This window comes from Embiotoca jacksoni, unplaced genomic scaffold (assembly GCF_022577435.1).
Source record: "Embiotoca jacksoni isolate LCO1_2020_lvr unplaced genomic scaffold, fEmbJac1.0.p SCAF_52, whole genome shotgun sequence".
In the NCBI taxonomy this organism is placed as follows: domain Eukaryota; kingdom Metazoa; phylum Chordata; class Actinopteri; family Embiotocidae; genus Embiotoca; species Embiotoca jacksoni.
In genome coordinates this window covers 243,455-259,813 of record NW_027185406.1, presented here as the reverse complement: position 1 = coordinate 259,813, position 16,359 = coordinate 243,455, and the positions used below count along the sequence as shown (strand labels likewise).

The 16,359-nt window shown below is 40.6% G+C and overlaps 1 protein-coding gene across 4 annotated transcripts; it reads right to left on the bottom strand.

Moving 5' to 3' along the window:
• Positions 1–5,535: 5,535 nt before the first annotated feature.
• Positions 5,536–16,279, bottom strand: vgll2a (vestigial-like family member 2a). 4 transcript variants are annotated; one of them, XR_011179399.1, is made up of 5 exons: positions 16,119–16,279; positions 14,150–14,387; positions 11,559–12,047; positions 9,288–9,442; positions 9,093–9,176 (listed from the first exon to the last, which is right to left on the bottom strand). XR_011179399.1 is itself a non-coding variant. In XM_069172381.1 (4 exons), exons 1-4 carry the CDS (start codon positions 16,194–16,196, stop codon positions 9,082–9,084), a joined length of 918 nt encoding a protein of 305 aa, XP_069028482.1. In that variant the 5' UTR covers positions 16,197–16,279; the 3' UTR covers positions 5,536–9,081. The 4 variants fall into 4 exon arrangements, 2 of the variants coding, with proteins under 2 accessions (XP_069028482.1, XP_069028483.1); XR_011179400.1 differs by having other exon boundaries at positions 9,108–9,194; XM_069172381.1 differs by lacking the exon at positions 9,288–9,442 and having other exon boundaries at positions 5,536–9,194.
• Positions 16,280–16,359: the final 80 nt, after the last annotated feature.

Below are 16,359 nucleotides of genomic sequence, written 5' to 3'. Positions count from 1 at the left end.
TAGGTCTGATCTGCTCGGACTACAGAGATCACAGACTAAATGACGGAGGGATGGAGAACAAGAAAAAGAAATGCACAGGCTTGAAAACAAGAAGTAAAGGCTTTTTTTTCTTTCACCTTGAAGTGACGTTGAGCCAATAATGTTACCCGCGTTAAAAGCACACAAAAAAAAAATGAATGTCAGGTACATTTCAACCTGCAGCTGCATCAAGTACACAATGCAGAAGTGCTCTGTAGGCGTTATTCCTACTGCACTTAGACATCCACTGGGTTTCAGACTAAAAAGAACTTCATCCTTCGATTTTTTTTTTTTTCCATTCTTCATGGTTGTTATGAATATACAAAGATACAGGTGGAGACATTGAGATGTGAAGCTGTTTTAACAGTCGGACAATTTTTTTTCATTGAATTTTCTTCCAACAACACAAAACCTACATGATGTATACTTCTTTGACAATAAAAATATCAACATACTTTTACGTTGGCAGAAGTAATGAATAAACCATTTTTCAGATTTTCGCCTCGCAACATATTAGTCTAGCAGCTCATATTCCCTTTTATTTTATATATATATATATATATATATTAATTACAACTTGCCAAATAAATCAATGAAACTCTAGAGAACATGGCTGCAGCTAAATTTCAGTTTCCCACCTCGTTTCCATCATCATCAGCTTGCATTGGCCAATGAACTGTAGAAAAATTTTGTAATTTGATTTTTTGTTGTCCCCACTTTCTCCACAGAAACCGCCAGCAGAACACGCCTGAACTCGTCGCCTTGAGCCACCGTTTCTAGGAGAAGAATTTCTGATGAAAACAAAGTGCCAGCGGCTGCAGGAAACACAGTTGACGAGAGTGACAAGCTGAAAGAAAAAAGTAAGAGGGTTGAAGGGTTGCTGATTATTCTGTGTCAGTTGGTTACTACGAGGGCCCGCGTGTTACGTGATCTTATTAGGGAAGGATCATGATTTTAGAATTTTTGAATAGTCGTTAAAAAAAAAAAAAAAGTTTATGTGGCAATTGTCAAGTCTAAAAATACGATTTCCCTTGTTTGTACCAGTTACCGGTAATAAATTACTACCGCCAGAAGGAGGCGATAATACACCTTAAAGCTGTTTGCCACCAACCTGCACACGTAGCAAAAGTTAAAAGGTTTTTTTTTGTTGTTTGTTTGTTTTTCATTAAACGGTTGAGTATGGACGTAGCCTAGCTTTCAAAATTTGGTACGTAATATCAAGGCATTTTTTTGATGTATGAAGAAATTAAACGGAAGAAATACAGCCTGTGCCATAAAGTATCAGACCGATACCGCCGCCTTCTTGCTTTCCAATTCATATAAAATTGCAGAAGGTATTAAAGGCTCTTTTTTTGTCAACATTGTTGAAGACAGGCTCATTGTCCTGTTTGAATCAACTTTATTACAACTGTCAATGTACAAAACTGATCAGGGGGTCCATGCTTACGTGTAAGTTGAGTATCCATTAATGTGTGTGAACATGGAGGTATGTTTTGTAGAAACTGCGCTTAAAACTGAGATAAAAAAAAACAAACAAACATAAAAGCCATAAAAGTGAGAATAAAATGTTCATCTGTCTGCCATTTAAGAAATTTGAGGTGATAAATTAAAGCTCTAAATGTTAAGAATGTTAACTAATCAGAAATTTTTGGGGAGATTAGAAATTTTGCAATAGAAATTTCCATTAGATTGTTTGCACAGCAGGCATTTGAATTTGAGATGAGAACAAGGTAATTCGATACCAGTAGAGACTGGCTTTAGCTTTTTCATATTAAAATAGTATATGTTGATACAAAAGTATGTTAAAAGTATGTGAAAGGAAAAGCTAATTAAACGGTTATCAAAATTACGAGAAAAATTCTTAAACATCGCCCCGGAGCAGCTGAAATGTTATCTCCTTGTGAAAAATGCATGTGGCTCGTGTGTGCATCTGGCAGCCACACAGATTATTGGAGTGTTAGGAATGAATGTGTTGTTAATGTGTAGTAAATGTGGAGTGAATGTGGTAGCAAGTGGCTCTGGAGCTCAGAGGAATTAGCGGGCTTCGCATTCCTCAACAGCCAATGAAGATTTTAGAGGGGCAGGCTGCATCACAGAGACGAGTGGGACAGTAATGAGATAAAAATGAATCTATTGATCCCTGCATCCTGGCAGCAGGATGTTAGATAAGCATTAAATATAAAGAAAAATGGAGCAAATGAGGACAATTAAATAAAAAAATGTAAAAAAAAAACCAATCTTAGAAATCCTATCATTCTCTGCGCTTCTCTCTGTTGTGGTACCACATACTTTGAGCCAGGTATAAGACATAGTTGTCCTTTTAAAACCAAGGTATTTTTTTAGATTGTGTTTATCAAAACATAAAAAAGGTAGGAAAGGAAAGAGTGCATCAATTGCTGCAGAAAGTTTTGTACGTTTAAATTCAACCGTCTGAAGCAATTATTACTTGTGTCCAAAAGGGACAAAGGAGAGCTGCTGCAAAGTCCTCAGAGGGACGAGTTCAGGGTGGATGGTTAGGTCAACAAAACATTGGACTTAAAAAGATTGTTTCCAGTGTACTACTGGCATTCAGCATTTAATCACAATCATTCCCTGACCAGCTTGTTGTTCCAGATTAACTTAACCAAATCTTAACCAAAACTACATACATTCATAAAATGGATTTGAAACTGCGATGTCATCAGAAAGCACAAAAAATATCCCAAATCAAGCGCTCTTTACATGTTTCATTTTCTTAAGTAGCTCTTGCAAGAAAAAGGTTGGAATCCGCTGATGTAAAAATCGAGCTTAGAATAAAAATAAGCTGTAAACCCTCAAATATTCCCCCCGACAAAAAAAAAAAAAAAAAATCCTAAAAAGTGATTGGTTTAGTATTTTCGGGGATATATGGGTGAGAAAATTCACCGGAAAATAAGCACTTTGAAAAACAAAAATATTAAATAAAGATAGAATTTATGTATGAAAACAAAAAAATGATAGAAACAGCATAACAAAAAACTGGGTTCCTCAATAACTTCAGCTCTATTGGATGCGTCACTGATTCCTAGAAGTCCATTTAAAGTGAAAACAATAAAATGCGCAAAGAGCAGTGCTTCAACTCTTTGATTCAGATACAAAAGCGTTAACGATTTACTAAAATAAAATGCTGAATTAATGCTTCTTTGATTAAAGAGCAGCTCTTGTCCTTAACCTCAACCCTGTGTTTCATGCTATTAGCAAAGCTTCATACTTTCCTATTCTACTGGAGAACTGAAGTAACTCTCGTCTTTGTGAAAGAAGGCTTTCTTTTTTTCTTATGAATTTCTCCAGAGAGCAAAAAAGGGTTAAAACAATTAAACAGAGTGTTGAGTATTGACGGCAATAGAAACAGAACCTCTTCACCCTTACGTCGATCAAATCAGAAGCCGATATTAACCTACAGCTGTCTCGCTCGTGGCTGAAAAAAAGTTCACACCCACCCGCCTTGTAGCTTCTGACAAACAGACTGGAATTGACCATTTTTAATTTGTGTAGTTTTCTTTATCTCCTCTGTATTTCCCCTCCCTCCCCCCTTGTTTTCTTATATTGCTGATACTTCACTTCTTATATGAACTAAATCCAGCCTTTTTATTTCAAAATCACAAATTCCTATTTATTCATACAACTCATGTACTGTACAAGGGCACAGCTGACACACTTTTTGACATATTTGCAGCTTTACTACAAAGAAAATGGTGCTTTACAATCGTATTTTTGAATGAAAATCAGTCCCAGCGTCTTTTTAGAATAATAATAATAATTGTCTGACATGAAAAAATGCTTTTGCCGTTCGGAGTTCGGTGTACAGTTATTCCTTTTAAGCAGCATGATACACTAAGATCTTGTCATCTGCACGATGGCACCTGGAGAGTCACAGAACAATGTTTATAAAGGTTTCACTGTAAAAACTAAATTTTAAAGTTGTGGAAATGTAGCATTACAAATAGCAAACCTTTCTGAGGTACGTGTACTGCGACAGATTAAATCAGCATGTAAAATGACTTTAAATTGACAAGCGCCGTAAAAGCAGCGATACGTCAGTCTGTGTGTGCCTTGTGTAAAGAGAGCGATAAAAAGGTCTCAGGGTAAAAGAAACTGACAATCTAATGTGGCGGGTACATGACCAATCACTCAAAGTCAAAGTGTCACGAAATCAAATCATCTGCCAAGCGCGGGCTTTGTGGAATCGTGCACTTGACTGTGGCTGAAGGGCAACTGGATTTTCACAAAAGCAATACAAAAATCGTCGACCGCTAAAGACGCACGGAACGGCTTTTTATCAACAAGTTTGAGAGCTGTCGGGTCCATGAGGGGACCTGTATTATAAGGAATATGAACTTGATTCTCCGGTCGATTTTCAGTGACTTAAATTAAAGTTTTTGTCCCTTAACTGTTCTTTATATTTACTATTTTGCAACAACAAAAAAAGTTGAATCAGTTTTGCAGCAGAAGAAATATACAAATTCAAGCAAACTATTTTAGCTGGATGTGAAAAAATATCAAACTGGGAATAATTAGTAAAGCTGAGCGGATGTAAAACATGAAATAAATAATTCTCTCGCACCTTGCCTCATACGAGATGCACGATAACTCAACATTAGTCATTACTCTGAGATGAACATAGAGCCAGTTATCAAAAACGTATCATGATGATGTACCCGGAACAATATGCAGATTAGATGCATGTGCTTTTACGTAAACCAGGCAATTCGTTCATGTCTTAAAAGAGCAGTGTGCAGGACAGTGGCATCTAGGGGTGAGGCTGTAGACTGCAAGCCTCCCACCAATAACTAATGTTCACAAATTTGAATCAGCAAAGGCTGAAGCGTCAAAAACTTTCTTTTTTTTTTGGGCTGAATTAATGTTGTGCTTTATATGTAAAAGTAGGTCTAAACGAAGCCTGGAAAAGAGTTGAATGAAATAAAATAAACAAACAAACAAACAAACGTGGAAAACAAAAAAGCAGGAACACAAATAAAGTCAACGCTTATTTCCACAAGTCTGCCATGCATGATGGGAAACTTCCCTATAGGCATTATTGAATAATAAATACAAAAATTGCAAAAGTATAATTCGTAACAGTGCCATCAATACAATGGCTGTTTTGATAACTGTTCACCTTTATAGTTGGGAGTCAATCAAACGAGACATGACATGACACAAAAGAGACGTAAACGAACTGCAAAGAGACGCAAGACGACTTCAAAGAGCAGCCGACAACATCGGAGACAGTTAGAAATGCAAACTGGCCACAAAGAAAACACAAACCAAATGAAAAAGAGACGGCTGAAGAAGATGCGACACAATTCGACAGACACGCCGAAAGTCCTCAAACACACTCGAAAGCTCAAAAAGATGCGAAAGGACGCAAAAGAAACCGCGAAATGAGACGCCGAGCACGTCCAGCTCATCGATAAATAGTATGACGTGCAGCTTTTTCAGAGTCCTAACGACAGACACATAACTTGTGAACGTGTAGTTAACAACAGGCAAAAACACTGACACCAAACAGCGCTTTATTTACTCAGCGGTAAACCCGCGTTGAAACAACAACAAAACAACAACCTTCTTCGGCGACCGAGAGCCGAGACATCGTTTTAGTGCCGTTACTTTATATTTACGGGTAAACAGCAAAAACACACAGAGATCGACAGAAAACAATACTTTCGGCAATATATAAATATATTCACATAGAACGACGCTTCATGCTCAGCTGCTGATTTTACAGTATGTACCTGGAAGGAAGGAAGGAGGAGATATCAGTTTTATATAAAAAAAAAAAAAATGGCCGCAGCAGGAGTCGATTTTCAGACGCACACACGATAACTCATCGCTATATTTTCAAGGATTTTTTTTTTTTTTTTTAATTATTGATCAAAACCCGGCTTTTAAACTGCTTGAATGTTTTGTTTTTGTTACCAAACAGTCAACACAAAAAAATAACTCCGAACCCGCTTAAAAATATTTGGTGAATCGAGGCCGGTGTCCTTAAAAAAAACACAAAAATGGTTTTGTGTTCTTTGTCATAAGTCAGCCAGAAACCGTTAAAAGTGCGACGCGATACGTCGCATCGAGAAAGCTGAGTGACTTTAGTAAACAGTCGTACCGACGCGTCGTCGAACCGAAACGACGCGACGGTCGATTTGCGATGAATCGGCAAAAAAAAAAAAAAAGCGTACAACGTCGCGTCGGAGTGACGGTTGGCCACGAATGACCTGCGTCCACGTGATGAAGGTCACGTGACGAACATTTCTGAAGTAGGTTGGACGGCTAAAACAGGAAAGCGACGTGGATTTCTTAAACCGAATAGTTAGTTAGTTAGGGTTAGTACTAACTAACCCATACAATAAAGTACAATAAACCAAATCTTCGATTTAAGAGCCGTTTACGAAAAGTGACAGCAACACCGTGACGCCTCAATTTTTCGTTTCCTTTTTTTTTTTTTATCCTTGTAAGTATAGAAACAGACACATGTACGTCCACCCCTCACAAATTACTTTATGGGACAGTTGTGTGCGCGTCCCTCTGCTGCCTTCACTTCCAATCGCACCAGTTGTCCCGGTACAAGGGGAGAGAGGGGAGGGGGGGAGGAAGGAGGGGGGGGGGGCTCATACTAAATGCTCCCCTTTATTTAAGTTCACAGGCCTGCCCCCGAAAAACACTGCACAGTGGGACGGTGTGTGTGTGTGTGTGTGTGTGTGTGTGTGTGTGTGTGTGTGCGTGTGTGTGTGTGTGTGCGTGTGTGTGTGCGTGTGCGTGTGCGTGTGCGTGTGCGTGTGTTCACCGAGTTGAGGAGCAGTTGTCGTTGACAGCTGCATGAGAGCAGGGAGAGAAAAAGTCAAGTGGCTTCAAATAGCCGTCGTTCTCCTCATTCATCGGCGAGACCCCTCCTCGCCTCCTCTTCGCTCTCTCAGCGAGTCACCGGTGTGAAGTTTACATTTCTGTTTGTTGACACAGTTGAAGAGGTTTTTTTTTTTTTTTTTAAATCTCACCACAAATTTTGTCACATAAAATGGTTAAAAAAAAAAAAAAGGTTAGCACAGTCCGGTCAATCGACAGCGAGTTAAAGGCTCTGGTTATGCAAATTTGGCCCATTCAGACAGTTTTTACATGAAATATTCACCGTGCAACCAAAATGTAAATATCTTAGCTGACAGGTCGGGTTATATGTATTTTTTTGATGTGTCGGTGACATCGATTCTCTTTGCTAAAAGTAGGATGAGTTTCAACCAGATGAAGTTGTATTTGGCAGCGAGTATTAATTCGATGATTTGTACGTCGAACGTGTGACTTTATGTTAAAACCGGGTTCGATTTTGGTGGAAAAATGAAACGTCCACAGAGCTCTACGTCACACGTTAACTCCGTTTGAACCAAAATGTGTAATACACCCGTCAGTCCGCTAGAGGGCCCCCGCGTCAAGAGTCAGGCTTTGCGGCGCCTAAAACGTGAAACGAAGTTAAGCGTGCGTAAACTACGGGTCGAAGAAGAGGTGAGAATTCAAGTCTGTGAGAAAGCAACGCGGACTTCTTTAAAAGATCGGATCCTAAAGCCTCAACCAGCTAGTTCTTGTGTTAACCACGAGGTTTTTCACGCCTTGAGCTAGGCAAAATGGCTTCGACCTCATTAAAGCTTCGGTTTTCTTCGCCGCGATGAAAGTCTGGAAACCCTGTTCGCTGTTCAACGGTGAGGAAGTCGAGTCTTTTTTTTCTAAATGTTGCAGCGATGGTAGCGTTTCGTTTTCGTATATGGCGGTCGGTGCCGATTGGTTAAAGGCGGCTCAAATAGTTTCGAAATGAACGTGAGGTTCAACAACTGGAAACAATTTTCTACGGCGGGTGAACAGACCCAAATATTCTGGTATTCTCAAGTAGCAAAAGGTGACACTGAACAGCACGCTGTAGTGGACTGATGGGTTCTGAGTTATGATCGTTGTTGTCAATTTGGTCTTTTTTCAAGAACTTAAGGCGCCCAAAAGAGTCCTGGAACCTCAAGATTTTAAACATAAACAGATAGAAAACAGAAAAGCACCAAATGGTATCGTATAATTAGTCCTAAAAATTGAACGTGCAATCCTGTTGAAACTAACTTTCTAATTTCTCAAACCAAATGCAGTCATGACTTTTGAATCCCCGACTCAACGCTAAGAGTCAACGGCTGAACTGAACCTTCGTACGTGAAAGTAGCACCCAACAAAAAGAAACCTGCTCCCGAAGAAGACGATAAAAGGGCTTTTCTGTTTTATATATCTGAAAATGACGCTGAATCCATCAAAATTATGACTTATGAAAAAAATCAAAAAAACTTTTCTTTTTTTTTTTTACTGAAGATTTGGATGTTTTCCAACATCTTTCCGCAGCTGCCGTCCAAAATGTATTTATTAACTTTGTGCAATGCTTTGTTGGACAATAGTTTACATCAAGTTACACTCCAAAAAAAAAGAAAAAAAAAAGAAAGAAGATTTAGTATGAGCATGCTTAACGTGTTTTTCCGTGTTCTCAAACCTCTTTAAATTAGTATGTGGTATAGAATAAGGACGTTGGGAGAAGGTCTGTAGTTGCAAATATGGCTTTAAATATCTTTTTGAAATCTGTTGAAATCCATCCAAAAAACAGTTTGGGTGTAATTTGTCCGGCTGGAACGTAACTCAGCGTAAACCGAGGCGTCCGTCTGGACTCCTCGACAACCGACTCGGCCTTCCCCTCCAGCCATAACACACCTCCCCAAAGTGTCTGAGCCCAGTTGCCCCCCCCCCTCCTCCCCCGTCCCCCCTCTCCCCGAGTAGAGGCCGAGTCCTGCCAAGTCCTTCAAAGCGCACTCGTCTTTTTGGAGTCCGACGAGCCGCATGTGTCTCCGTCCATCTGTCCCCGGACTCCTTTTTTTTTTTTTTTTTTTTTTTTTTTCTCTTCCCCCAGTTAAAGGAATGTCGTCCCTGCCTGTTACAGAAGCACAAAAGAGTCTCCGTCCGTGTCCGATCCAGATTCTCCGTCTCCCTTCCCCTGCGAGTTCAACTTTTTCGCTTTTTTGTATCCACGCTGTCGGCGTTTCAGCTCAGCAGGGCTGCGCCGCCGCCGCCGCTACTGCTGCTGCTGCTGCTGCTGCTGCTGCTGCTGCTGCTGCACAGTCCGCCGTAACACAGAGCTGCAAGTAGACCAGAAGCTGTTACGGCAAAAAAAAATAAAAATAAATAAAAATAAAAACTCAAAACACCAGAAAAAAATAAAACACAAAAAAAAAAACCTGCCGCCTCACCGATGGTCAGTCTGTCTCTTCTCTGTCCCATAAACAGCAGCGAAGCAACAAGAGGAGAGCGGGAGGAGGTGAAAAGAGGGGCTACAGCTGAAGGTAGAAAGTAGAAGGAGTCTAAAACCAGTACAAATCCTTGCTTTTATCCTGAGCCTGCAGACCTGAGAGGAGGAAAGAGGAAGAAAAAAAGGAAAAGGAAAAAAAAAAGGCAGAGGAGGAAGAGGCAAGACGAGAGAGGTTAGAAAAGCAAAATGCCCCAAAGGTGGAGATGGAGGTGATGGAGGTGGGGGGGTGAAAGCGAAGACAGCAACAGGAATACAAAAAAAAAAAAAAGGAGGGGGGGGAGGGAGTTGACAGGAGGTGTTAAAGGTGCCGATTGACTGGACGGGTTCCGTTGGTTCGAAGAAACCTACTCGAGGAAGTCGAAAAGGCGGAAAAACATCTTCATTTAATTCCGCTTTTGATTTTTTTTTTTCATTCAGTCGAAACAGACCGAGGATGTTTTCTTTTTTTTTTCCGAAATCATTTAGTAATCAGCCGTGCTTTTTGACAAGCCCGACGTCGACGTCCGCACAAACAGGGTTCAAGTGTGTCCGACGTAGAGTGAGAGGTGGGGGGGGGGGGGGGGGGAAACAAACTCCATTCGAATCTGCTCTCAATGTCAACACCAACGTCGTCTTCTTTTCCGCAGGTGGTTTTCATTCATCCCCCTTCGAAGCTGCGCGCTCACATCTGTGGCTGAAATTTTGGGGATTTATTTTGTTTACACGAGGCCCCCTCTCCCCCACCCCCCCCCCCGGGCACGTTTTTCACGTTCGCCTTGCTTTTGGTTTCCTCGTGTAAACACGTGGAAATCGACTCGGTCAGAAGCTCTTAAGTCTCCGACGCTTCACCGATACGTCTGTAAACCGCCGACACCGGTTACCAACACGAAGCTAATTAGAAACACATCACGGAACGACGTAAACTCTAACCGGGCCCCCCCCCTCCGAGTTTGTTTGTTCTGTTGTTTCAGACTTCCACCAAAAACTAAATATATTACAAGAAACCATTCTTAGAACATCTCGTTTGAAGTTCTTGCGGAAGTAAAAAGGCCATCTGGTTTTTATGGTTGAAGTTTGAGTGGAGGTTTTATCTTCGCTCGTCGTTCCCAGGGGCGGCGAATAATGTCGCTGTGTCAAAGCTTTTGCCGTCTAAGAGATACCTTAAAGCTGCCTTACGTCCCCGTGAAGAGGCGGGTCGAAGAAGGTCACGCGAAGGTCACGCAAAGGTCACGCGAAGGTCACGCGAAATAGAAAAAAAAGAAAAAGAGGAGCAAACTTGGTGTCGGGCAGGAGGACTTTCACCTGGGACACCTGGGACACCCGGGGCGGTCGAGTCCGTGACGAACCAAAAGTCAACGTGGTAACATACTCAAGTATTTATTTGAACTCTAAACCCACGATATTATCCTAAACGTAACCACGTGGTTTTAGCGCCCGAACCCAAAACCACCCTGACAGAAAACAAAACGCGAGTTTACCGGGAACGACTTCGATAAAACGGCGGTACCTGACGCTCTGGGAATGATAACGGGTCGCCTCGACTGACTCCAAGAAATAACCCACAGCAGCACTCAACCTATGTATCGCGAACAAGATATCGGATCAGCTACGTCGGCTCACGACTAAAGCCGACCATCAGTGAAACACCATCTAGATTGATTCTGACCAGTAAGTAACTCGTGACCCTTTAAAACACAACGAAGCCTACAGGTCAAAGGTTACAGTGGGTATCACAGGAGCATCTCAATCAATCAAACGAAGAGTGTTACCCTCCCAGGGCTTTATTGGGAACAACTGCCCAAGACTGTTTTAGATTTTAGATCTTTGATTTGATTTGGCTGGTGGCTTTTTTTTTTTTTTGGTCCCATTTGACTCGCAAAGATCTCTAATTTCTATCAAACTGAAAATAAAGACAGAAAATAAAGACATAAGCTGCCAACTCAGAAACCAATCAAACTAAACTCTGCGGCGTTTGGTTGGAAGGAAAAAAAAATCGCTCGGCTGCTGGCTCACGGAAAACCACTAAGTTGTTTTGTCATAAGTTTGAATGATGACGGATGATGTTGTTCTGAGTGTTATGACTATACTTCAGTTCCAACCTGTCCTCTGTCAATCATCCCGAGGTTTCTTCCTTCATCCCTCCCAATTTAACGTATTTTTTTTAATAAATTTTTTTTTAGTTTTTCGATATCTGAACAAAGCGAGTATTTTTTCAGGTTAAAATGGACAGTACCTGCGTCCATGTTGAGTCCGATCTCCGCCCCGGCTCCGGTGAAGGCGCCGCTCCAGGCCGTCCCCGACTCGCCCTTCCCCCCGAGGTCGCAGGGCGAGGCGCTGGGCCCCGGCGCCGAGCCGCCGGACGTCAGGCGGTGGTGCGACCTCACCGACGGCACCAGCAGCGAGCCGTAGCGCGGGTCGAACGCCGCGCCGTACATCTCGTGGACGCCCGGGCGCGGGTAGGCCGGGCTCTGGCTGCTTATGGCGCCCCCTAGCGAGTACGGGTGGTGGTGGTGGTGGTGGTGGTGGGACGGGTGCCAGGCGTCCGGGCTGGGCTGGTGGAGGTGGCTGTGCAGGGAGGCGGACGAGTACGGGTCCCCGGGGAAGGAGAGCTCCGCGTGGGGAGCGGACAGAGCGCTGCCCAGCGCCGAGGACACCGACGGCTGGTAGGAGCTGTTCCAGAAAGACGGAGGGAAACTTCTCTGGTTCATCGGAAAAGATCCATCTGGGAACACACGGAATCCACAAAGTTACTTCATAAATAAAACCCCATTTATTCATTAGATGAGAGCGAGTTAATAATAATAATAATAATAATCTAAGTCAGCGATCTCCAACCTTTTTTGACAAACTGAAAGTGTAACATTTATTCACATATCTGAGCTCCACCCTAACCAGCTGAATAAGCTTTTTTTTATGTGAACAATAACAAATTGATATTTGACTGAAGACCCCTGATTTAAATGAAGAAAGAAAATTCAAATTATAGCTCTAAAACTTGAAGGTTGAAGGTTCACGTTTGACCTCGAGAGTCTTTGCCGAGAAACGTTTGTAATTACGTAATTATTTAGCATTCAGCCATATGTAACCGTTCCTTTTTAAATGGGTACCTTGGTGACATCTTATTTGCCAAATGTCAAATACAGTGTGCGAAAGTGAATATTTGCTGCTTTTCTCAACATGTTTGGGTTTTTGAACTGCTGCTTTAAAAAAAAAAAAAAATCCTGGGATCTAGTTTTTTTGTGATTGACATTTTGTCACCGTTTTGTGAACATTTTATCAATAAAACATTCAATTAACTAAAAACGAGTCAATTCAACTTTACTGTAACATAAAATATCCCCGTGCAGAACATTAATAATACTTGAAAACATGTGTTTTGTTCCACAAAGGTGCTGGAGTTGAAAAAAAAAAAAACGGTTGTAAAGAGACATTAAATTAAAAGCGTGCCTGGCTGATTCACCGAAAGAATAATGAATGAATGAATCCTTCTGTGCGACTTTTTTTTTTTATCCTCCCTTTATACTCGTATGAACGGAAGTTGAGTTTTGATGGGGACACCACTTCACTTCACGGCTGACAAAAACCATTGACAAGAGAATCCTCAGCTGACGTGGCGCTCAAAAAGAATTTCACTCCAGCGCAGTGACATTAAATGAGATAAAAAAAAAAATTAAAAAAAAAGAAATAATAAAATGTCCTCAAAATTATTCAAAGATCCTTTTACGCACTACTAAAAAAATAATCATATCACCAAATGATTCCCGTACCACTAATCCGGTCCTGTGAAGGCATCACTACTGTTGCAAGAATTCAGATCAGTCCAGATAAAGGGACTGCCAACGACAATTTAGATTTTCTCAAAATATCATTCAATCAGAAATATTTTTTGTTATTTCGACAAGGTCAGCAACACGACAAACTCATCTTCCTCTCTCTTTTTTCCCTTTTGACAGCAAGTAACATCTAAAATACATTAAGAAAAAAAAGAAAAAAAAAGAGGGAAACAAGACTAAAATACTCCGTACGTGATGTCTAATCACTGATCAATAAATAAAGGAGGCTGCCAGTGATCTAACTCTGATTTTTAAGGAGATCTTGCCGTTTACTGCCCAAATATTTGTTGGAGAATTGATGGTTGTTATTACAACGCCTGCGGGGAAAAAAAACGTGACCTTCAAAACTGCCCTAAATGCTTTCTTCGCTTGTTTAAAAAAAAAAAAAACTGTTGCAGGAGTGAATTCTTACTCGTGAGAAAAGGTTGAATTGAAAGACGCTGAAAAGCAGCAAAAAAAAAAAAAAAAAAAAAAAAAAAAAATTGCAAAAATAATTTTTAAAAGTCCACATTGTCATTCCAAATGCTGTCAAACAAACCCGTCAGTGAAATCCTGCAATAAAAGCAGACGAGTTTTTTTTTTTTTTTTTTTTTACATTTGTCTGTCTTTTGACTAAACTGACCGAATTAAACGATTTGCAGGATGTTATCATTTTTTTTTTTAATTTTTTTTTATTCTCTTTCTTTGCATGACAATATTAGCGTGTGGCATGGTCGAAATCTTGTGGGGAAAAAAACCCAGAGACAAAGTTCGGCTTCAGTCCCACGAGATCAAAAGAAGAAAATGGAGGAAACTAAACATACAACAGAAGACACAAATCCCCCACTCAAAAAAAACAACCTAAAAAACATGGGAGAACTTTAGCATCCTTGTGATGGTCAAAAAAGAAAAGCTGCGTGAAGGGAAGACACTGGCGCACACACACACACACACACACACACACACACACACACACACACACAAAGACACACACACACAAAGACACACACACCTCTTACGGCCTTGTGGCTGCCGCCGCTCGATGCCGGGTACGCGGTCGTCTGGCTGAGGGCTCGGCTGAAGTGTTCGTCCACCACGCTGCTGATGTCGCCCTGGAAGTAGGTGAAGAGGACGCAGCGGGAGCTCAGGTACTCGGCGCCCGGCGGCAGCTCCTTGTCCTCCTCTTTGATGGCCGGGGGGCCGAGCCGGCCGTCCTGGGGGGCTTGCATTTTGGAGTACAAGGCCAGTTTCTACATGAAAAGAAAATATATTTATATATAAAAAAAAAACAAAAAAAAAAACACGAGACACAGATTCGAACGGTGTTATATGAAGAACATCCTGTTTGTATCATATTTATAAGGATTCCAAAGTTTGTTTGGTTTTTTTTGGGCGGGGGGGGGGGTTCTTTCATGGTGTTATTGACCGAAAACAAAACATGACATTTGACCTTTAGGTAACAGGTGTTTACAATGTGAAGGTAAATCCACCTGAATTATGTATGAGAGTGCAGAAATCTTTTATGTAGGGTGCAGCTTTTATGTAAAAATGAGGGGGAAAAAAAACGGGGAAAAAAACAACACTTTTATTGGAAATGTATAAAAGTTTATTTTGGTAATTTTTTACCTTCAAGATCAATAGTTTTTATCAAATATCTCACCCCTCTTTCATTAAATAAGCTGCACGCAGAAATATCAACACGTTAAGCGTTGTGGTCATTTTGAAATTGAATATTTCACTTATTGCTGCGATGATGAAAAGAACAACAACTAAAAACTTTGTATTTTTCCTTTTTAAATTTGACTTTGTGAAAAGAATATACAGTTTATGGCTTTTATAACGCCCTCAAAATAATAGTTAGACATATAACTTTGTAAAAAAAAAAAAAAAAATATATATATATATATATATATATATATATATATATATTATTCTATGATAAATGCACTAAATAATTTATTTGAAATAATCCATCCTAATATGAGCTCCTGTGCAGCTGGAATGAGCGCCGGCTGTTCAGGTGACAGACAAAGTGAGTTTTGGCACTATGTGAAATATGTCTGGATGTTGACTGAGAGCTTTTAACAGAGTGAAAAAAAGCCCTTTAACAGGTCTGGGGGAAAAAAAAAAAAAAAGACCTGCTGTAGTCAAACTCCTGACACTCATACACTAACGTAAGAAAAATGAAATTAGTAGGTAAATATGGCATTTACAGTAATCCGATTATACTGACAAATATGTATTGAGATTAATAATATCATGAACAATTTTCCTCCAAAACTACAGTACTGTTTCAATAGAGGAGATAAAACGTGATTTTGCTGTGTGGAAATAATAACTGTTGCTGCTTGAATAATTATGAACATGAATCATCTGAGAAGAAAAAAAAATGAAAACCATAAAACTCAAACAAAACAAAACAAAAAAGTCAGAAATAAACTTCAATACATCAGTTTGAACTTGATTAAAAGCGCTTAGCGGGTAGAACCATAAGAAAAACAACATTAAATATATTTAACTTAACTTCATTTATGCTTTTTAGTAACTGAAATGAGCCCAGAGGAAGATCTGCTCACCGCCTCCTGAAGCAGAAGACTTTTCTTTAACTTGGACAAATATAGTTAATATCCATATTAAATCCAACCTGCTGAGCGTGAAGTTTTTACGCACTGAATGTGGAGCTGCTGCAGTCCGTATTTTGCGCATTGCTGGGGGTTTAAAATGCTGATTTACAGGTTGCTCAACCTTATTTAGAGGCTAATAAATTGTGTTTTTTTTAATAAATGTATATCCCATAGTTAAAATCTGTGAGGGCAGCAAGAGACACTTCTACTCGCGCGCAATTTAGTTCTAATCGCCAGTTCTGAGGACTTTTAAATAAAGTTTGTTTTTTTTTAAAGCCCCAAAGTGCGGCGATATACTCAATCCAGTCCGAGCTGATGTTAAAAAAAAAACACAGTTGCCGAATCGGTGACCCGTACCTGGTGGTGATAGGGGTTGTAGGAGCTGAAATAAGGCTGAGGACCAAACACTTGGTACATCACATCCAGGCAGCTCATGGCGAAACGGAATCACGGAGAGGAGCCGAACTTCATTGAGCGGGCAGGTCTGGTTGAGACGGAGGACACGGGGGAGGGAAAAACGGCGGTAATCCCGGCGGTGGAGGAGTTGGAGAGAGTGCGTCTCTCTCGCTCTCTGCTGCTCTGCTCTGCTCTGCGCTCT